The 23,399-nt window shown below is 43.9% G+C and overlaps 1 protein-coding gene and 1 long non-coding RNA gene across 3 annotated transcripts in view; one reads left to right on the top strand and one right to left on the bottom strand.

Moving 5' to 3' along the window:
- Positions 1-23,399, bottom strand: part of LOC122918503 — a 487,166-nt gene that overhangs the window by 125,947 nt on the left and 337,820 nt on the right. The gene's annotated exons all lie outside the window — the stretch shown is intronic.
- Positions 1,096-22,841, top strand: TNFSF4 (TNF superfamily member 4). The gene is given in 6 exon segments (XM_044266993.1): positions 1,096-1,162; positions 1,165-1,215; positions 1,218-1,333; positions 1,336-1,581; positions 19,385-19,433; positions 20,912-22,841. Coding segments are annotated over 6 exon segments (879 nt in total). The 3' UTR covers positions 21,262-22,841.

Raw genomic sequence — 23,399 nt, 5'->3', positions numbered from 1 at the left:
CTTATCTTCCAGACAAAAACTTGAATGTCTGAAGACCAAAGTATTCCCCAAGTGCAAGGCATAATGATTATAATGAGGATATTAATTCATACTTTCTTTGATTTATGCTGTAATCATAAAAGTATTTTCCACTTTCCACAAACTGCTTCTCTTTGCAATATGCCTAATATTTACTTTCCATAAAATTAAGTGGATATATCATTTCATATTGTTGATATCAAAATAGACTTTCCCCTCCTTCTTTCTTTGAATATCTGTTGAGTGTCTCCTGGGGACCTCAGAGAGACCTATTTGCCTATAGAAGAAACAGAATTCTGCCTTAAACGTCCCCTGCCCTGCAACCCCATGGGTACCAGTCCAGCACTGGATTTACTCTGTATCCAGTAAATATTTGTCAATCTGGACTTGATGTTATAAATCATTTCATCATTTATGTCCGTGCTCAGGGGTAAGGAGTGCCCATCTATTGGTAGAATACTCTTACTTTCCAAGTTCTGAGTCCTACCCACCCCTGACCTCAAGGGAAGGAACAATCTATTTCAATCTATTCATTTCTTCATTCACACAAAAATTATGTAAGGGGAAAAGGAAAAGCGGAAGGAAGGGGGAAAAGTCAGGATACTCTTCTGCTTCTTCTCTGTTATGCTTAAAATTAATCATGTAAATGTTTACTAAATTTGCCTCGAGAGATGAACTGAGAAAAAGATCGTAAGGCTGTCCAGCACAGTGTCTGATAAGGGGGATGCTCAATATTTATTAGAATGTAATGTACTAAAACCAGAGGATCTCACTCCTTTATTGCTTCATGACCGCCATCCTGTTTTCTTCTTTACTCTTTTTCATCTCAGGAACGGTCTGGGTACGCCTTTATACACACGCGTCTATGTGTCCGACGGGTCAGCGCTTAGTTACCCAGGGACGAGCCCAGGAGCAATTAAGTCCGACGTTTTCCTCAAATCTCTTCTGTGGTCTGAGAGACGCCTCAGGGAAGGGACAGAGGAACTCCTACCTCAACGGATGATGATTTTTATCTCCATCAGTGACCCACAATTTGGTTACTGGTGCACTGAGAAATTAAGAAATTAGCACACTTGTATGACTGTCATTTCACAGTCACTCAAATCAGAACTGGAATGCCACAAAAACAACTCCCTGTTCGCCCAGAGAAAAAAAAGAAAGAAAGTAAAGGGGAAATTCAGATTAGTCACAGAGAAGTTCCCCGCCTGCCTGCAGAAGCTGCGGTGTTAAAACTGAGAGAGTGCGTTGTGCTCTCTCAATCGCCTCTTCTCTCTGCCCTGGGACCTCTGTGTATTTTCACGTTGATAAGCTTTGTTCTCCCTTCATCCCCTTCCTTGTGGAGAAGAGGTCAGGCTCCCTCAGGCTCCCCTTTGCCACAGTTTTCCTCTTCCTTGCATCCAAACCGTGAAGATGGAAGGGGTCCAACCCCTGGATGAGAATGTGGGAAATGCACCAGGGCGAAGACTCCAGAAGGACAAGCTATTGCTGGTGGCAGCCGTGATCCAGGGGCTGGGGCTACTCCTGTGTTTCACCTACATCTGCCTGCACTTCTATGCTTCCCAGGTAAGACGGAAGCTCTCCGGGCGCCTTCCCCATCCCTCCCCGCCAGCTCATGCTGAGGCAGCTCCAGCAAGCTCCAGGACCTAGGAAATAATCTGGTGCCCAAACTGGTCATTGCCCCCCAGCCTGCCCCTCAGGGACTGTAGTGTGGTCAAACACCCTCCTGTCTCTCCTTTCCTTCCTTCTTTTCAGTAGGGGCAGTGGTGGGGCACAGTAGAGGTAGGTAGGGCAAGGGCATTGCTTCTGGTTTCTCCTCCTCCTCCTTGCCGTGCAGGAAATCTGGTATTGCTTTATGAGCTCTCACTCTGAAACCTGGAATCACTGATAGACGTGCTATAGCCAAATTCTGCTACTCAGCATCTGATCAGGGAATTTATGAAAAGGGAAATAAGAGAGGGACCTGTTCCACTTTCCCACTGTATTCATAAACCCCACAGGCGATTTGCTGTTGGAAGAATGCTGAAGGCCCCGGTCCTAAGTCCTTTCAATAGCTCATCTATGGGTTCTAAGGCCAGAGAGGTGTGTGTTCACATGTGTGTCTGCATATGGCCAAAGAGCTGCCCTGATAACTTAATCAGAGATTGGTTTGTTTTTTCCACTCTCTCTCTGCCAATCACGACTTACAGACACCACTTTGCCTTTTTCCACTTTTTCCAGTGTGTTATGTAGTGGGTGATTATCTTTCTCAGTATTTCTCCCACTTAATGAAGATGTTCTTTCTCGTCTTCCTTCTCTTTGTTCTGGTTCTTTCTACATTTTTTTTCTTATTGTTCATATCTACAAACATTTTTTGGTCTTTAAGGATGTTTTAGCTGCAGGAGATTCCACTGAAGAGAAAATAAATGTAGAGTCTTCCCACATTCCCTTGGTGGGGCCAGTCTGAGAGTTCGTTTTCTTGGCAGGTCATTTTAGGTTACAAAAGTCTCTCTCTGGTAAAGGTGAGACAAGGGGAACTTTAATTTCTGATAGCCGTGCAGAGACTGGGTACCTCAAATGAGACCAGGATAAGATAAGCAGAGTCCTAACCAATGCCTGGGCTTGTCTTTGTCTACAGGAAGTCGGGGTTTTTGGTGCACGGAGGCTGGCGGGAGTGTGGTTGTGTTCAGTGTACCGCGCAGGGGGCTCATGTCCCTAAATTCCAAACGTGTAGCTCGTGTCCTGTCAGGTCTGCAGACCGGTGAGCACCACAGCGCGCCGCGGCTCTTTCGGTCCTGTCCCCTGCCTCCTGCCCTGTGCAGAGCCCCTTGGACGAAACGGGCGTAGGCGACTGGGGGTTGGGGGTGGGCCGAGAGTAACGTGTCCATGGCAGGATGCCCAAGACAGAGACCGGAATGAGGCTTTTCTGAGAAGAAAACAAAGAGAACGACCCAAAATAGAACAGCTGAGTGCGCTCACCAGGTCTGGGAGCCCTGAGCGCGTTTTTTCAGACAACCACAGTGTACATATTTCCTCACACTGTGGGGTGACAGAAAGACAGGGCCGATGACCCAGTCAAGACTCAACAGTTGCCCTGGGGCTCTGAGCAGGACAGAGGAAAAGGTGGAACAGAGAAGCAGCGGGTGGCGGGTCCGCCCGAGACTGTGAACACCTAAGAGATGCTGAGAAGGAGAGAAGTCCTTTCTGGCAAGTCACCCAGGGACTCCGTGACAGAGCCTGGAGGGAAAGCTGACTGCGGGCTTCCAGGATGCTAGAATTCACTGAGCCCATCTCTGGGAGAGGATCAGCCTTCTCTGGTCCTGGCGCAGGAATGGAAGCAAAGACACAGGAGGTATGCTAGATCCACCTGCTCAAGAAATGTGCTCTCATATACTCGGGGTACAAAATTAGGGGGGCACAGATATTTGAAATTCTTCACCGCACATCACCTTTTAATGTTTTTTCTTATTTCTTCGCTAGACTGTCATAGCTAACGTCATTTATTGTACTGTTGTAGGACCCAGGGCAGCACAATGGGTCCTTACGTGTCATCTCATGTGGTCTATTAGGGGGAAGGCCAGCATAGACGGATCATGTGTGTTCGCCCTCGAATTTCATCAAATGGGGTGCTGGGGGCAGCTTGTGTGTGGGGGCGAGGGGTGCAGTGTAGCTGATAGAAAGGGGACCTGGATTGGTAGTCTTCCTAAACTCGCTGATAAGATTGGAGTTTTGGTTGAAGGAAGGGGTAGGTGGTGATATAAATCCAATGTCTATTTTACAAAACATAATATTCCAGTGATGTGTCTGAGGGGTGAAACTGAGCTAAATGCTGATCATTTGGCCAGCTGAACTGGATCTCTTTTATTGTAGGAAAATGTATTCGGAGAATAATCGTCATTTTTCCTAATTTCCCAGATTTAACTTTTAGCTTTATAAAATAACTGCCTCCATCTAGAGCTCTGTAAAAAAAAAAAAATACAGATATAGCTGTTAAACTGCATTTGACAGTGGACTTTCCCTTCAATGAAGTTTATTTAGTAAACTTTGTTTTCTCACAACTCTGCTAAGTTATATTGACTTATGTGAAAAGCAGAAGTCTTCGTTTTTGAGATACTAGAAAAAAGATAGGTCTTACCCTCTCCTCCTTGTAACTTCCCTCTTTGGGCCTTGATTTACTCATTTTAACACAAGGCAGTTGGATCACATGATCAGAAAGAACTCTCCCAGCTCAATATGCTGTGAGTATGTAGTTTATATATATAAATTTGTAGAACGGGTATGAGGATTTGAGAAATACAAAATATAAGTAAGTAGACCTTTGTGTCTAAGCTTATGAATTTCCTGCTTCTTAAGAAGGGACTGGAGGAAATAAATTTTGCACAAGTATTTGTAGTCTGTACCTACTTATATACCACACGCTTCTCTGCATCACCTGTTCTGGGCTAGGGAAATGTCTTATTTTGAAAGGGGAAAGAAGTGTCTGTCCTAGAAGTATATTGAGGTACAAGTTACAAAACCAAGTGTTTCTTTCACCAGAACCAATACACACTGTTTGGATATTTACTGGGACTGCCATAAAGTACGAGGCTCCCAGCTGGACCTGTACTGTCAGCTGGGAACAATGGCAGAAAAGAGCTGACCTATAATATGCAAAGCTTTTGTAAATTATATCCACGTGGGGCTCAGTCGGTTAAGCTTCTGCCTACAGCTCAGGCTATGATCCCAGGGTCCTGGGATCCAGCCTCGCGTTGGCTCCCTGCTAGGTGGAGAGTCTGCTTCTCTCTCTCTCCACACGCCCCCCACCCCTGCTCGCTCTCTCTCTTGCTATCTCTCTCTCCTAAATAAATAAATAAAATCTTAAAAAAAGAAAAAGAAAAAAATTATATCTGCGTGCCTCAGGGCTTTTGACGCTTTCCCAAGGTTTGTACCACCTTTAACATAGCACTTAATATATGTGAGGGCTTTTCGCGATAATTCTTTAGCAAATCCCACAGTGAAGGGTTTATACTCTTACCACTTTAACTGCTGGAAAGAACAGAGTGGGGGTAGTTGGAAAGTGAGTGATCTCTTCTGCACCAGTGATGCCCAGAATTAGAATTCATAGTTTTCCAACCAAGTTTCAGGCAGTAACTTGGATTTTTTTATTCGTATCAATTAGGAAGAAAAAGAGGTGTTGTTGCCTGAAGAAATCTTGTCTCAGATTAGCTCAGTTTAAATGCATCCCCATGTAAACGAACACATTTTTTAGAACTTCTTTTTTTAAATGACAGACATGCAAATAAGTGATTTCCAATACATCTGAGTTTTTCATAAGCAATTCTGTGAGAGTGAAAAAGAAACGTCTGAAGAGTTGAACTAAACTTGTCGTTAATTATTTTCAGGTCTTCAGGGGGAAGAACTAATAAAAAACACAAGAGAATCTTTGGATTTTTGAGCAGGCATCAGACATAGTCTATTTACAGATAAAACCCCAGAAACTCAGAGATGGTAGAAGCTGGGGGAGCAGGTAGTGCTTCAGTTAATACTAGAAGGAGGAGTGGAAATTCTTTCAATGGACAAGACAGGTGGTGGCCTCGGACAGGGGCAGAAGGCTTCCTCGGTAGAACCGCAATTTGTTCAGAGTGGTTGAAGTTGAGTGTTCATAGGGGAAAGTGGCAAAAGGTGAGGCTGAAAACCTAGGCGGGGGCAGATCACAAAAGGTCTTGTGACTCATGCTAAAGGAGCACACTTCCCTCTACTCTATGCAAAAGAGAATACAGGACAAATTACTAAAATTGTTGCTTCTCCAAATTTCGCTTCTCTCGTGTGGTCTACCTATTGGCAAGTGAGAGAGTGAGTCACTTCTCTTGCAGCACTAGGGGGCACCACAGTAAAACGAACCATTCTCGGCTTTCCCGTTTTCTGCAAGAGCGCCTGCTCTTTTCCTGAGGGCTTCGGATTACCGGATTAGAAAGTTTTTCTCAGGAACCAAGTGCTGATCCATGTGTGAGAGAATGAACACTTGGGGGGCCCCCGAAGTTCACTATTTACACAGCGATCGATGACCAGTGTCGGTACAGGTCCTGACCCATGTACTCAAAATAGGACAGAGTAATGTGGCCGGAGACCAGGCTGGAAAATGCCACATATGTTTACGGATATAGAAACGCACGCGTTTAACACACACACACGCACACGCACACGCGCGCGCACACACACACACACACACACACACACACGGTTTGGGAAGTGAGCAAAAGGGTCTCAGTCTAGCCCCAGGAGTGTAATCCCCCAGTTCCTTTTCTCTGATCTCAGCCCCCAGCTACAAGCACGGAGTAGACCCAGCCTTGCCCAGGGCTGCCCACTCTGCCCTTCCAATTCGACTTCTAAGAGCAACTACTCTCGTGCCCTCTACTCTTAGAGAAACTGCAGTTTTCCACCCTTTTCAGGGATTCTTTACTCATGGAAAACGAATGTTAAACTGGAGGTCGCTAGGTTAGGGGAAGCATGTACGATGTTTTTACGTTATATTTCGTGAGTTAAGGGAAACAAGAGAAGTACGGAGTAGAAAGGTTGCTCCCGAGTCACACGTGAAGCCTGTGGTCCTGGCTTCCTATAGCTTGTGTTGTCTGAGGCCACCATACTTTTGCTCTCCATACTTTTCCCAGTGGAAGAATGAAAACACTTCCTTATAGGACAAGACAAAACTTCTCAAACTTCTGAAGGAGCTGTTGGGGTACAGACAGCAGCGTGCCGGGCCGGGAGCCAGACGACTTGTCCAGTCCGGCCTTCCAACTCCCTGACCCTGGGAAAATTCGGTGACATTCCCAGAGCATCCATTTAGTCGTTTCCAAAGCTGGAACTTGGCTTCCGTGAGGAGCGAATGTGTGGTATCGAGCTCTGCAAATGCCGAGACGACGATTATTCCTGGACTTGCTTCTGTAGCCAGAGGAAGGACCACTAAAACGTCTACTCTGCGGCACTTCTATACCTGGACAAACACCCCATAACTCAAACCACGGAAACCGTATCATAGTCAAGGTTGACCTTAACTTCACGAAGCTTGACTTTGCTACTGAAATTTATACGATTAAAAACAAACAAATGAATCCTTGTAATAATTCTAGCATTTCTGAACGTAGATTTCTAAGAGCTCATGACTGCGTTAGAGAGGAAAGGAAGGATGAAGGGGAGAATTTCTGAAGGTATACGGTGTTATTAGGGTTAGTGGCCGAAAGTGGTTCAGAGACCTAACTTACACACTTAGAACGTGGCCTATTCCATCCTCCCCTCCCCGCGCCCCCCGTCTGATGTATTTCATCCAATTCTCCAATGACTTGGTTGCCGAAATGGGTAGAAAATTATGTCTAGAAAAGGCATGTTGTCTTGTTCACAATACTGAAAACACTGGGGAGCTGATTAGTGTAATTAAAAATTATTTTTCCAGGGCACCTGGATGGCTCAGTGGGTTAAGCCTCTGCCTTCGGCTCAGGTCATGATCTCAGGGTCCTGGGGTTGAGCCCCACATTCGAGTCCCTCTGCATCTAGCTCCCTGCTCAGTGGGGAGTCTGCTTTTCCTTCTGCATCTGCCTCTCTACCTGCTTGTGTTTGCTCTCTCTCTCTCAAACAAATAAATAAAATCTAAAAAAAAAAAAAAAAATTAAGACTAGGTCTAAATTCTAGTCCTGGTCATGACTCCATGACCCTAAGCTTTAAATATTTTGTCTGCTTGTTTTAAAATTTGTTTCCTTTTCTGACATCAGTAGTTTTTGAAGAAAAATTAAGGGAAGTATTTACAACCTGGTATCGAGGAAGAAGATTCTTTTTCAGAGGAGAGTTAAATCTACTTATGCAGATGTTGGTAACATGATCAATGAAGCTTTCCAGTCACATAATAGCTTACAGGTTATTTTTATAAGTTGGAGTATTGCATATGTGGTCTATTCATAGACAAGAAAGAGGACCTCAATTTGGGCACTAACTCATTATTTCTCTGAGCCTTATTTTCTCTCTTTCATTGCTATTTTTTTTTTAAATAATGAGATTCAACTGCATAATCTCCCTGCGCCTTTCTAGTCCATCACACTCTGAATTGAATATTTACTTTAATGTGAAAGTGTGATTTGTTCACTATTTCAAATACCTATTCAACAATGGATTTGTTTTTAGGGGGGCCATAGTCAATTACCATCACCTAGGTGTCTTAACAGAAATTTGTTCTCTCACAGTTCTGGAGGGTACAAGTCCAAAATCACAGCGCTGGCAGGGCCGTTCTCCCTGTGCAGGCTCTCGAGAAGACTCCCTCCTTGGCTCTTTCTAGCTTCCAGTGGCTCCTAGCGGTCGCTGGTGTTTCTCTGCTTATAGGTGCGTGACCCCAAGCTCTGCCTCCCTTTTCGCCCGATCATCTCCTTGTGTGTATCACGGTGTCCTCTCTTCTTGCTTGAAGGACACCGGTCATATTGAATTTAGGGTCCGCCCGAATCTAGTTGGCCTCATGTTAACTTAACTAACTACATCTGTGAAGACCCTATTTCCAAATGGAGTCACTTTCTGAGGTGCCCGGTGGACACGAACGCGGGGCCCTTGTTCAACTCATTGCGAACTACTTGTTCGCTTACTTGTTCAGCAATATCCGCGGAGGGACGGTTACCTGTCAGACACAGAGGAAGCGGTGGTCTGCAACCTACGGTCTTCCTCGCCCTCCCAGAGTTTCCGACACAGCGGGGAAGCAAGAGGGTTAAAGAAGCAGTCGCACCGTGTGTGAGAAGCGCTGGATGACCAAGTGGGGGACAGTAAGAAATTTCACTAAGAGGTTTCAGAGAAAGTTATCTACCTGCTTCGATACCTGGTTTCTTGACGGCGATTACAAAGCAAGCATACTTTTCTTTTGCCTTAGGTGCTTTGTTTCTCTACCACTCATTTTCAGAAAGTCTTTCATTTTCTTTTTTTAAAAATTTGAGTGGTAGTTGGCCCACAATGTTACATTCATTTAGGTGTATCACATAGTGATTCGACTTCTCTATACATTTGCTAGGCTCACCATCCGTCCCCAAACAATGTGACTACAGTGTCATTGACACCTTCCCTATGCTGTGCCTTTTAGTCCGCTGACTTATTCATTCCGTAACTGAAAGCCGGGTCCTCCTACTCCCCTTCACCCATTTTTCCCATCCCCCTACATCCATTAGCTTGTTCTCTGTATTCATCGCTCTGATTCTGCTTGTGTTTATTCATTTTTTTTTTTTTTTAGATTCCACATACAAGTGAAATCATATGGTGTTTGTCTTTATCTGTCCAACTTATTTCACTTAGTGTAGTACTCGCTAGGTGTATCCATGTCCTTTTATTTAAAAGATTTTATTTATTTATTTGAAAGGGAGAGAGAAAACACAGAGGGAGAGTGAGACAGAGAAGCAGACTCTCCAGTGAGAAGAGAGCCCAAGGTGGGGCTCAATTCCAGGACCTGGAGATCATGACCTGAGCTGAAGGCAGACTAAGCCACACAGGGGTCCTAGATTTCATCCTTTTTACAGTGACATAATATTCCACTATCTACATCTATGCCAATGCTTGTGATTTAATCTGTCTATTGTCTATCCATCCATCCATCTATCCGTCTACCTACCTACCTATCTTCATACCAGACCTTAGGAAGGCTTTAATTTAAAATTTCATTGTCACTGTCACCACCATCATCATCCCACTGATGATTTTTACCAGCCACCAATCTCAGTTTGCACCAGAATACAGGCTGAGGATCATTTAGGCTCATGCCAATGAGGCTAAGAGCTTCACTGCACAGCCAGCACTAGAGATATTTTTGATTGTTCACTAACCATCAGAGGGAGCCACTTGGGGAGGAGGCCTGCTGTTTTTATTATAGTAGAAGGATTTACAGTGTTGAGAAGATCTTCTGTTCAAAAGGTCTTCTTATCACCCAATCTCTTGGGATTTCTCTTTTGAATGTTGCGATTGGCCTGCTCTGGGACATGAAGTGTCTGTAGGCACTGCTTGGTCCGTCCGTGGTGTGAATAAGTACTTTTTATTCTATACCGTTCATTCTACCAGTTTAACTGAGGTTGGACATCAAGATGAGGAAATTAGAAACTGAGGAAGGGAAAGGACTTGTTCTGGCTTAAGACAAGACCCAGGTGTTCCTATTCCCAGACCAATGCCTTATCTGCTCTACTAGGTTGCCCTCCCAAAGCAACGGTCCTTGCTTTTTGTACAGCAAGTGAGATGGGGAATGAGTGACTTCAAATAGAAAGAGATTGATTGTAATAATTTTGCAACTCCCTTTGTACTCAAGGATGAATAGGGCCATTTCCAAAAAACCCTGAGCAATGTAGAGTTGGCTAGAGCCCGTGTCCGATATTACGTGATTATGGAGTCTCGTGCTAAGGTCTGGGCATTGTCTAAGGGGATAAGTTCCACCTTCGCTCAGCAAACATTTATTGATAAGCCCTTATGTCTGAGGCATGGTAAGACTTATGAAAATGCAGCTGGTACATTGGAATGGACCCTTCCAGCTGCTTAGAGACTAAGCTGCTAACAAGGGTATTAGAGTGGAGACTTAACTCAGTCACTGTGGTGAGGAAGGGAGCTCTTGGAAATGAGCTGGCAGACCCTCTGTCCGTGTACTCTGAGGACTTTCCAGTGTGGAAAGGGAAGCCCAGATACAAGGAAATCTTTCCTTTGAGGATATAAAGAATTGGTCTCATTAGGTCAATCAGATCATTGTGAAAGTGTGCTCAGGTCACATGGATGCTTTTGCTTTTTCATTTGTTAACCTGAATACCTAGATTCCGCTCAGGAATTTGTTAATTGCTAAGCACTCAGGACCACGAAACCACAGTTTCTGTTCTCTGAGATAGAAAGGAGAAGTTAGTAGGAGCCTCTTGGAGGGATATCCACTACTAAGCAAACCTGACGGTCAGAGGGGAGGTGGTTAGGGCGAGCAGGTGACCTTCGGAGCACGGAGCGGGCTGTGTCGCAGAGAGAGATCACAGCACGAAGGTGCCCGCGGCCACGGGAATGCAGAGAGAGAGAGTTTGGATGGCAATTAAAATGGCTTTTCTTTGTGTTCATTAAAGCACAAAAGCCTATTCAAAGAGGTTTTCAAAGTCACACATTTTCATCTTTAAAAAATATGCCTTTTGGAATAAGTTTTTCTGAACGGAGAAGCCTCTTTGGCCAAAGAACCAGTTTTTGCCCAATCCTCTCATTTTTCCCCTCTGAGTGAGAAGAGGTGGGCCCCTCGCAAGGAGGCTGTTTCACGGAGGACACGTCACGGGCACCAGGGTGAGGGTCTCCTTGCCCAGCCTGCTGTCATGGGTGACGTGCGGAAGCGTCCCCGTGCGCAGGGCTCCTCGCTACGTACCCGACAGCTCGCGAGGTTTTACTCTCAACATCTCTGACATGAAGGCTGGGAACGGGGTGGCGCACGTCCCAGTGGAGGCGGCGTGGTGGACTGGGGAGTCCCCTCCCGAGGTCCGTTTCCCCACCACCCAGCACGGATGCAGGCCCCGCGCACGCCCCGCCGGGTCCGACACCGAGCGGGGAAGGGCAAGGCCCGCGCCGGGAACGCAGAGCCCCTTCCTGCCGCCACATCTGATGAGCGTCCTTCCCTCTTGCCACAGACGCCCCTCTCGAGGACAACTGCCAGATGAGCACAAAGTTGGCAGCCGCATGCCACATCCCAGTGAGTCAGAGTTAGAAACTCACACTCCGAAGCGGAGCTCTAAGTAAGCGTCACCTTTTCGGGAACATGGTACAGAGTGCCGGGTGAGCTCTAGACGCCAGACATTTCCTCACCATGTTTTCGGACAAGTCAGTACGCAAGATGCTAAGAGAGTCCAGGAAAGGGCCAAATTCTGGCTCTTCTTTGTAGCACCTGCTTGCTGCCTACTTTATCCTTATTCATGGGCCCCTGCTCCTCGCCAGGACAATTATACCTAAAAGTTTTGCCAACCTGTACTATGCAGACAGCCTTGTAGAATTGGCTGAAGAGCTTTTTTTTTTTTTCCCTGAAGAACCTCTGGATATTTTGAGATATATCTGAATATTTTAACAACTATTTAAAACCTAATATGTTAGTCTTGATCAATACTGATGATGAAAATAATTCCAATTGATCTTGGACCATCAGACATTATTTTCATAGGGCTTCTCTCTCTCTCAGATGGTATAGGATAAGAGAAGGGTTATTATCAGGAACTTGGAGTCCAACCAAACTCAAGTTAAAACCTGTTTATTCGTGAGCAAGTTCTTAACAGCATTGATTCTCATTTTCCTATCTGCAAAACATGGGTAATTATTATTCATACTTACGAAGATTATTTTGCACAGCGAATGAGGTAATGAATCTGAGAAAGAATAACCTAGTGCACGGCATGTTGAATTTTTATTTTTTCTTGAATGCCAAGAATGGTCTCATTCCTAGACCTTCCTTCCACAGAATCTCTTTTGCTTCTCTAGTTCCTTTTCCTCTTTCAGGGCCTATGTCATGTCTTTCCTCCTTGAGCTGTCAAAGCCTGCAGTGATTTTTTTCTTTTCTTTTTTCTTTCTTTCTTTTTTTTTTTTTTTGTTCTCTGGAACCTTATGGGATATACTGTCTATTGATCATTAGTTAAGGTTTCATGTAGAGGAAGGGTTTTGTTTCCTCAACTGGCATATAAGTCTGTCAAAATACGAATTGTCTGTTCTCTTCCTCTCTGTGCCCAGAGTTGACTCTAATGCCTGCCGTACAACAGATACTCTGTAATTGCCGATGCTGTGTCAAACCACCAAATAATATGGCAATCATATTATTCAATCAATTACTGAATAATTCAGTAGAAAAAACATTTCTTGTTTGCAGCAAGGAGATGATTTCTTTTATACTTATGCTTCCGAGACCAGTTCATTCGAACACCAGGACTGGACTTTCTCGGATGCACTGGGCCCTACACTCACCTTTGAGAATGACGTGGGCTCTTCAGATTTTCCAGATTGAAGAATCTTTATTCTACAGCTTGTTCTTATGTGGAAGCTCTCTGGGACCTTTGAAATTTTCCCATTTCTTTTAGTATTTAGAGAGGATCTGAGGATTTTGCTTTTCAAGATATTAAAAAGACCATGTTTATTTGCATGTGGGTAAAATAAGTATCTCTGATTGTTTTCTGGTAATCTTTCTCATGAAGCCCGGATCCTTTTCTTTGGGCTACAGAGAGCCAGAGAGCGAATATTTCAGGGACGTTGGTAGTCTTTATTCAGTATTTTATTAATTCCTTGATTCTGTCGTCATACATGAGTCTTTACTGATGTTGCACAGAATAAATTAAGAATGTGATATAGATCTTGTCTTCCATGTGCACCCAGGAATAATAGCTGACACCTGTCAACTCCTTTCACTGTTCCAGGCCACATACTGAAGACTCACAAAACATGAGCTTATTCAGTCTTCACAACAATGCTCTAAGATATAGATCTTACCATTTCCACTCTACAGATGAAAAAACTGAAAATCAGCAAGGTGGTACCGTTTACCAGGGTCACACACTTAAACAGTCTTGTAGAGCAGAAGAGACTTCTAACCAGTGTAGAATGGAAGGCAGTAGAGTGTTTTTATTTTATTTCATTTTTTTAATTTTAGGATTCACTCTTGGTGTTGTACATTTTATGGCTTTTAATAATTGAATAATGGCTTGTATCCGCCATTACAGCATCACAAAGAATAGTCTCACTGCTCTGAAACTTTTTTACTCTACGTATCCATCTCTCCCTTCTTCCTAACTCCTGGAAATTACTGATCTTTAGCTGTCTCTGTGGTTTTGTCTTTTTCAGAATGTTTGATGCATAGAATCATACAGTATGTAGCCCCTTCAGATTGGCTTCTTTTACTTAGTCATATGTATTTAAGATTCTTCCACCTTGGGACACCTGGGTGGCTCAGTGGGTTGAGCCTCTGCCTTCGGCTCAGATCATGATCCCACAGTCCTGGGATCGAGCCCTGCATCAGGCTCTCTGCTCAGCGGGGAGCCTGCTTCTCCCTCTCTCTCTCTGCCTACCTCTCTGCCTACTTGTGATCTCTGTCAAATAAATAAATAAAATCTTAAAAAGAAAAAAAAGGATACCTCCACCTCTTTTCATGGTTTGATGGCTTATTTCTTTTTAGCGCTGAATGACAGCGCAGTGGCTGGACGGATCACAGTATGTTTACCCATTCGCTTACTGAAGAACATCTTAGCTGCTTCCAAGTTTTAACAACAGTGAACAAAACTGCTATAAACATCCATGTGAAGATAGTGACTTTTAAGCACTTGCTATGGAGGTGCAGAAGCCAAAAATCAGGGATCTGATTTAGGCTTTGAAGGTGGTGATCTTTTGATGAGTAGACGCAGCTGGAGGGACATTCTTGGCAGAGAGAATAAGGAAAGCGAGTTTTTTTCAAATGCTTGCCAGACTAACTGTTGGGTGCGTTCACATGTTATCTTACTTAAACTTTACAGTCACCTGAAATAGTCCAATAGTAATATTATGCCTTATTTTCACAGAGCTAAAAACTAATGATCAGAACTAGTATATAATGTTTCCAGACTGTTTTTCTGAAGCAGAAAGGTGCCCAGCATGGCACTGTGAGGCTCTCCTCCAGAAGGGAGTCCATGCCCTGCCAGGTACTTTAGGATTTGTTGTTTTGAATCCCAACCACTAGCTGGAGAGAAAATACAGGAGAACTGTGACCCTGGGCATGTTGATGGCTGGGCACAGACAAGTTGAGGGCAGGGATCTAATGAAAACTGGGACACAGAAGAAGAGAATGTTCATTTTTCCATGAGGGCCTCCTGAACAGCGAAGCTATGAGTTTCCCTCCCTGGGGCGAGAGGGTGGGGTAATGCCATTTTCCACACCCCTTCCCCCAGCATGGCTGAACTTTAGCATGAAACACAGCACCTCCAGTAGAAGCTGGAGTTACTTACACCAAACCCTGCCCCTCTGCACCTCATGGGGCATCTTTATTAGGACAGGTCTGTGAGCCAGCACAGTGGACCTCTCCGTCAGAAGACCAACACAGGCCCCCTATATGGACCAAGTCTCCTGATCATGGAATGCTCCAAAGCATCAGCTTCAGTCAATGGATATAGGCAACATGCTAAACGGAAAAAATATGCAGGCAAGAATACTTTATCTAGCAAGGTTGTCATTCAGAATAGAAGGAGATATAGTCTCTAAGACAATAAAGAACTAAAGGAGTTTGTGAACAGTAAACAGTTCTGCAAGAAATATTAAAGGGAGCAAGAGAGACCAAAAGCAACGAAGACTGTAAAGGAACAGATGCAATCTATAGGAATAGTGATTTTACAGGTAATACAATGGCACTAAATTCATATCAATAATTACTCTGAATGTAAATGGACTCAATGTTTCAATCAACAGACATAAGGTATCAGAATGGATTAAAAAAAAAAAAAGACCCATCAATACGCTGCTTACAAGAGACTCATTTTAGACCCCAAAACACCTCCAGATTGAAAGTGAGGGGGTGAAGAACTATCTATCATGCTAATGGACATCAAAAGAAAGCTGGACTAACCATACTTATACCAGACAAACTAGATTTTAAACCAAAGACCATCATAAGAGATGAAGAAGGGCATTATATCATAATAAAGGGGTCTATCCAACAAGAATATCTAATAATTGTAAGTACTTATGTCCCCAAATTGGGAGCAGCCAAATATATAAATCAATTAATAACAAACTTAAAGAAACTCATTGATAATAATACAATAATAGCAGGGGACTTTAACGTCCCACTTATAGCAATGGACAGATCATCTGAGCAGAAGCTCAACAAGGAAACAATAGCTTTGAATGACACAGTGGATTAGATGGACATAACACTTAGAGAAGAATTAATACCTAATCTTCTGAAGCTGTTCCCAAAAATAGAAAGGGAAGGAAAACTTCCAAACTCATCCTAGGAAGCCAGGACATTTCTCCAAAGAAGGCATACAAATGGTTAACAGATACATGATACCACCTCACACCTGAAAGAATGGTTAAGATTAACAACTCAGAAAACAACAGATGTTGGTAGGATGTGGAGAAAGGGGAACTCTTGCAAAGTTGGTGGGGATGCAAACTGGTACAACCACCCTGGAAAACAGTATGGAGGTTCCTCAGAAAGTTAAAAATAGAGCTACCCTATGACCCAGCAATTGTGCTACTAGGTATTTATCCCAAAGATACAAATGTAGTGACCAAAGGGGCACCAGCTTCCCAATGTTTATAACAACAATGTCCAAAAGAGCCAAACTGTGGAAAGAGCCAATATGTCTATAGACAGATGAATGCATTAAGAAGATATGGTATGGGGCGCCTGGGTGGCTCAGTGGGTTAAGCCGCTGCCTTCGGCTGGGGTCATGATCTCGGGGTCCTGGGATCGAGTCCCGCATCGGGCTCTCTGCTCAGCAGGGAGCCTGCTTCCTCCTCTCTCTCTCTGCCTGCCTCTCTGCCTACTTGTAATCTCTCTCTGTCAAATAAATAAATAAAATCTTTAAAAAAAAAAAAAGAAGATATGGTATGTACAATGGAATATTACTCAGCTATCAAAAAGAATGAACTCTTGCCATTTGCAAGAACACAGGTAGAATTAGAGTATATGATGCCACACGAAATAAGTCGGTCAGAGAAAGACAAATATCACATGATTTCACTCATATGTGGAATTTAAGGAACCAAACAGGTGAACATGGGGGAAGGGAAGAAAAAAAAAAAAAACAAGCAGGGAGAGGGAGGCAAACCATAAAAGACTCATAATTAGAGAGAACAAACTGAGCATTTCTGGAGGTGTGGTAGGTGGTAACTTGAATTAAAAAAAAAAAAAAGATTGTGCACAGCACTGTTTTGTAACAAAGAGAAAGAAAGAAAGAAAGAGAGAAAGAAAAGAATATATAAAGTTTCCAAATGCACAAAGCTAGGCAAGTCACAATTTCAACTGAGTCTGACTGCTAAGTCTGTGATCTCTGTCCCATCCCACCCGGCTGTAGCCAAGAGCAAAAAGATTACAGAAAACAGCTGGTGAGAGCCCAAGACCCAGACAGGATATGTGCGGCTATAAAGCTTGACAAGGAGGTTGGAGCCAGGCCACGGCAGGTCTGGAACTGGGCACTGTGGAGGGGTTTCAGGGCAGTGGGGTAGTGAGTGTGAAGTAATCAAATATGGAGGATGAGGGAAAAAGTTGTGGAAGGGCAGGGAGCAAGAGAAAGGAAGGGACGCCTTATTTTATTTCACAACATTGCCTGGATTTGATGGTATTGATGTAATGAGAGGCTTCTGAGAATCCATAAATGTCTAATGCTGGGCAAGCTTCAGGAGGGGAACAGGAAGGCTGAGTCTGGAGTTCTGTTAGATCTGCCCCAGGGAGGAAGTCATGTGCACTTTCCTTCCTGCCTCTCAGCGTTGCGGTCTCAGAGAATGTCCTCTTGATGACTGCCGACCCTGCTCCACCAGCGTACTTCAAAACATTCAGAAATGTCTTTGATTTGCAGGGACCTTTTCGAGATTTTGCAGAGTCAGTCAAATTAAATCATGAGGACTTTCAGATCTGAGAGCTAGATGTAAGTTTGGATGAAGAGGCTTCCTGTTTTCTTCTTTTATTACAATTGACCTAGAATTACAAGTTTTAAAAGCCAAATCTTGGACAGTTAATGCTGGAAGGGATGCCTGGAAATTTTTGAAAATGAAAAAACTGACTTCTAGGGAAGTTATGAAATTTGCCCAAGATGCCTGTGAACCCGCCTGGCCGACCTTAGCACTGCGGTTGCCGTGAGCTGAGCCCTGCGCTTGGTGCGCTGTTCCACACGCTGCTTCCGACTTCCATGACGTGGCCGCTCGTGCTGGGCCCAACCAGCTGCAGAGGAGCGGGGGGCATGTATCTACCCAGGGGATTACGGTGATAGTGTAATATGCCCTCTGAGAGGCTCTCTTCCAGAACATTGCCTGAGGCACGTCGGACCCAGATTCCAGCATCGCAAACAGTTCACGGAGGGGACAGAACGTCCCCCCTCCAGCTCTCATGTCGTCCCAAGTCAACACCTCTCTGCATGGGCTCACCACTGAATTTAAATGGCCTCTGGGGTTCACCCACTGGCAGGCTCAGAAAGGCTCGCTCTTCTTCCTAGGCTGCCTGCTGTTTCAGCTGGGTAAGGTTTGTGATTTGACTTAGAAGGGAAGTAGGGGATTCCTCTTCTGTGTGGGCAGTGCCGGTGGAATCCGCTTGACTGCAGCCGCTGGGCGCCAGGAGAGTGGGAAGCCGGGGTTCCACACCCCAGGGTATGAAAACAAATCCCTCCCCGTACCTTTGATCACAATGTCTTGCCAAAAATAACCTGTGAGGAGAGATGTTCTTGGCAGGAGTAATAGGTGGTGCTTTTTGGTTTTGGTTTTGGTTTTAATTTCCTTTTTTCGTGGGTAACACAGCGTATGGTGAAAAATTTTAAAAATGTGAAAAAGTAGATCATGAAAAGTAAGCGTCCTCCCACTTCTGACCTCAGACTTCCAATTCCACTTCCCGGAGGCAACATTTATGAGCTGTCTTGTGGGTATTCCTTCAGATAGAGTCAATGCCCATACATGCATTATTAATATTTTTTAACATGAATGGTGATATACTTTATATATGATTCTGCCTTTTTTTCCACTTCATGTATTTTGGAATTTGCTCCATATGGAACTGCTTTGTTCGTTTAGCCATTAGATTACTGGAGATATTTGACCTATCAGCTTTCTTTAGTATTTTACTTCTCTCTTGCTGCTGAGCACCCACTTGGTTCAAGTTAGGTTTTTCAAGTCATTAAACAGAAGAGGAGGAGACATTGGAAATACATGCACTCAAATCTACTGAACTCTGCATGATCAGACCAGTTCCCATTGCCCATGTGACCTGAAAATGCAACCGTCTTACTCCCAGGTTGCAGCGAAAGAACAAGCAGCCAGGAAGCTTCTGGAATTCACTCCCGGTACATTCTGCGGGCTTGTGGCCGTGATGGATTGATTGGTCACAGCCTTGCTATGAGGGGATCTCTATGACTGAATGGATTTCTCAAGATGACTATTAAATGCTCCATTATCCAAAATGGGAAAATGGGGCTCGGAGAGCCAAAACAGTATACCAGAGAAGAGTCTGGCAGAAGTGGACACAGATCTTAGATGCTTGCATGACAGAGCAGAATACTCCTAATTTACCTGAGGAGATGTCATAGAAAACAAGGGGGCGGTAGAAAGTCTGAGTCTAATCTTTGTAGAAAACAGGCCGTGTCTTCTCAAATCATTCCTTCTATAGTCCTGCATTTTTGCTTAATAGAATACGACTTGTCAATTTCATTTGTTTGCTTTTTCCCCTAAATACATATCCTTTTTCCTCCTTCAGGTGCCCCCTCAGTATCCTCCAATTCCAAGTATCAGAGTACAATTTACCAGTAAGTATTGTTTAACCGATTCATGTTTTTAAAAGAATCTTCCTTCTAGTCTCTTAATTTCTTCCAAAAACAGAATCTCTCCTTACCCTTTGGGAAGCACAAAATCCTGCAATTGTTAGGGGCTGCGTGCCGTTTTCATTAGGTACGGAGAAGGTGTACAGAGAAGACAAGAGAGTAATTAGTTACCAGATATGCGGTTGTCACTGTACTGATCATGTTATGTGCCTCTCTCTTACTCCTTCCAGGAACCCTCTGAGTAGGAAAGAAAACTAAGGCTTCACTTCTTACAAGGCTGTCTGACCGTATGACACATTATTTCCCACTAAATCAATTACAGGACAAGATTTTGTCTTAAGGAGAGTGGGGGGCGGGCATGTCTTGGACATGAAGACAAGGTGATCTTCTAACGACCAGGAGAGCATTAGTCGGATCCACGATTAATATTAGGACAATCACCAGTAGTTTCTATATGGATATTCATTTATTTAATTACATTCTTCTGAGTCTGAAGGGAAGTATATCTTGCCTTCCACCAGCAACCCTCATTTTCAATTCAACTTAATCCCCCCGGGGCCTGGTGCAAAGTAGAATTAAATGAATTATGTCCAGTAGTGGAGACCTGTTCTTTCCTATCACTAAGGGTCATGGGCAAAAATGGGGAATCCGAGATGTGGTTGCTTGGCCATTCAGGATGATACTGTGAGGTAGAAATAAAAGAAATTTAGTCTTTTTCCTTTGCGCTTGGAATGGCCCTATACAAAGCTACCAAAGCCTCCTTTACCCCCATTTTTCCCCCCTGTGGTGGCAACTCTTCCCAAGTCATTTGCCAGGAAAAACTAGCAATAAGATAAAATGGAGAAGCAGGTCTGTGTTCCTGAGCTCTTTCTCTGGCACCTTACTGAGCAGAACTGAGCCCACAGACATTCTGTGCATAATGCTTACTAAGCTTAAGTGACTGCTGGCAAAGGCCAGTCATCCAGTCCCAAGGCATATGAAAAATGTGCATTTCACGAAAGGTCAGGTGGAGAGAGGTTAGAGAAGCGGTAACAAGCTTTGTGTGAGGTGGTGTGCAGGATCTGGGCAAGGGGCCTCTTGCTACCCTTTGCCCTAGTCTATCTGTTGAAAAAGAAAAGAAGCACCGAAATGACCAGCCCTTCCTAGTTTTGTGAAAAATCGGGGAAACCTTGGAGTTCCATTTCCCGCCACTGTCTGTTGTGCCTACGGCCGGTTGGACCTCTGTTTCTGAATCCCATCCGCACCTCAAACTCTCTGGGCCACTAGTATTATTAGCTTTGCCTTGTCTTCCATTCCACAGAGGAAGCAGGCTCCACCCCTCACTCAGAAACACAATGCTCTCTTTCTTACTTTCTTTTCAAAACCTCTCCCTACCACCTTCTCAAGTTTTTAGATGGATTAGAAGGTTGCCCAGTGCTGAGCTAAGGAATCTTTTTTTTTGCTTCTTGCCCTCCCCTCCTTAGGGTGTGAGAATGAGAAAGGTTGCATCATCACATCCCCAAACAACGAAGAAACCATGAAGGTGCAAGATAACTCCATCATTATCAACTGTGACGGGTTTTACCTCGTCTCCCTGAAGGGCTACTTCTCCGAGGAGCTCAGCCTCAGCCTTTATTACCGGAAGGGTCGGAAACCTCTGTTCTCCCTGAGCAAGGTCACATCTGTTGACTCCATTGGAGTGGCTTATCTGGCTTTCAAGGACAAAGTCTACTTTAACGTGACCACTCACAGCGCCTCCTACAAAGACATTCAGGTGAATGGTGGGGAATTGATTCTCATTCATCAAAATCCTGGTGGATTCTGTGCCTACTGAGTACCCAAGGGCTGCTCCTGAGCCGGACACCGGCACGAACAACGAACTGGGGTTGGACAGGACTTTGATTCTTCCCTGGGAGTGAAGACATTGTCCTAGCTTAGCCCCCATATATGGCCGCACTGGATGTGACCAGAATCAAATCCCCCAATTCAGGGATATTTAAAACTTATTTTTATGTACCAATTAACTTTATTTATCCTTATGTCTTCTAAATCACCTACCCCTCGTCCCTTATGGTTGCTTCAAGCTACAAGAGTGAGAAAATAGGTGCCTCTTCCTCAAGGCACATTATATCTACTGGTCAGGAAACTGTCCTAATAAACTTTCTTTATTGAAAAAGACACTTGACTACCATTTGCTGGAAATTTGACACTGGCTTTGTGAAAATGAAGAGGACCAAGGAAGGGGCTCTGAATTGGCCAAAGGTGGTGTGGACTAACGGTTGGCAGCTAAGATGGTCTCTCCGAGATGAAATTAGTTGCGGTTTGCGCAGTGTCTAATACCTCTCCCATTTGTTGGAGTTCGAATGGAAAATCATCTTGAGAACAGCTGGCAGGACTTGAAGACAACCAGCTGAGAAATACTCTGCTCTGGGCCTTTTTTTTTTTTTTTCTTTTTCTTTTTTCTTGCCACTTTGCTTGCTTTTCCTGCCTCCATGGTTCTTAATAGAAATTTCCCTTCAAAGAATCATCCTGGTGATGTGATGCTGTCAAAAATCTAATCACTGATTTCAGGAAAACTGAGGGAGAGTTTTCTAAACTGGGAGAGTGAGATGATTTATTGTCGAGGGTTATCTTTATGGCATGGGAGGGCAGTGAAACTGGACAGCTCGGGGTAAAAATCAGTAAGAATTTTGGTGGTCTGGAATTTTGGTTCTTTGCTACTGCCAACCAAACCAACACACATGCATTTTCCTGCTTATACTGAGATACACACTCAGCCCTATTTCGTGTACGTGTATACTGCGTTGCTAGCTTCAAAAATGAAGCAGTTCTATTCTTGCATGCAACTTTATGTCAAGATACTCAAGTTATTATAGTATATGAAAAACAGTGATATCTGTAATATTGCATATGATCTAATACTGATAATTGAGACTAGAATGACCAATAATCAGCAATACCAATAAGGAAAACGATCCCTTTATTTTTAGTTTAAATATCCCTCTTGATGCCTCAGGCTTATGGCACTGTGAACAAATTTCCAGACGATTTGTAAGTTCTCAAGTTTTTGATGGCAGCAAATGGCTTCCTCCCATTTTAAACAGACTGCATAACATGACATAGACTCTTTCTGGATGATTCTGTGTCATCAAAGGTATTGTACTGTGCTGCAGTACAGTGATATCTCCAGGATCTCCAGAAAGGGAGAAGACAGTTTGCCCCATACTAAATGGTCTCAATTGCATTTGGATTTTTTCCTATCTATTTAACACAGTTTTCCATCCCCTCTTAAGTGTTTATTTATGAGAGAAACTGCATATGGTAAGAGCAACCGAGCTCTGAGTGGCTGTCCAGGCGCTTTCATAACCGTAGTCACGGTCACGATCATAATCACAGGTAAACATCAGCGGAGGGTCTGCTGTGGGCCAGGCATTGGGCGAAATGCTGTACATGAATTGTTCTGAGCAAGATATTCCATGATATTGGTCTTGACGACTCAGAGGATTGAAGTGTGTGAGTGTGTGTGTATGTGTATTTGTTATTCAATATGGTTTTGGAAAGTTGAAGCTACTCAGAAGATGGTAACTAATAAGTAAATGTTTATGACTATAGGTAATATTTAAGAAAATATATATTTACTTTTTAAAGGTTGGAATTTCTAACTATATTTCTCCTGAACATTCATTCCAATCCTGGGCATAGATGTTCTGTGGGTGGTCTGTCTCTGCTGTCAGGGTCCTTCCCGACAGACGCCCACTCCCTTTAGGTACACGTGGCTTGCCCTTCCCATGGGGCCTCTTTTGGCCATACAGGGATTTTTATGTCATGCACCAACTTTACTGCCCGCCCCCAACTCGAACCCATCAAAATACGCAGGCTGCCTTTCAGTCATTTCTCCAGAAAGATAATTAAACCTTCTCTCCGCACGGCGAAGTTTTATGGAAGGAGAACAGAGTGAGAAGTCAGGAGACT

The sequence above is a fragment of the Neovison vison genome, chromosome 10, assembly GCF_020171115.1.
Source record: "Neovison vison isolate M4711 chromosome 10, ASM_NN_V1, whole genome shotgun sequence".
Taxonomy (NCBI): domain Eukaryota; kingdom Metazoa; phylum Chordata; class Mammalia; order Carnivora; family Mustelidae; genus Neogale; species Neogale vison.
Note: the sequence above shows the minus strand (reverse complement) of the source record. Positions and strands in the feature narration are given on the sequence as shown.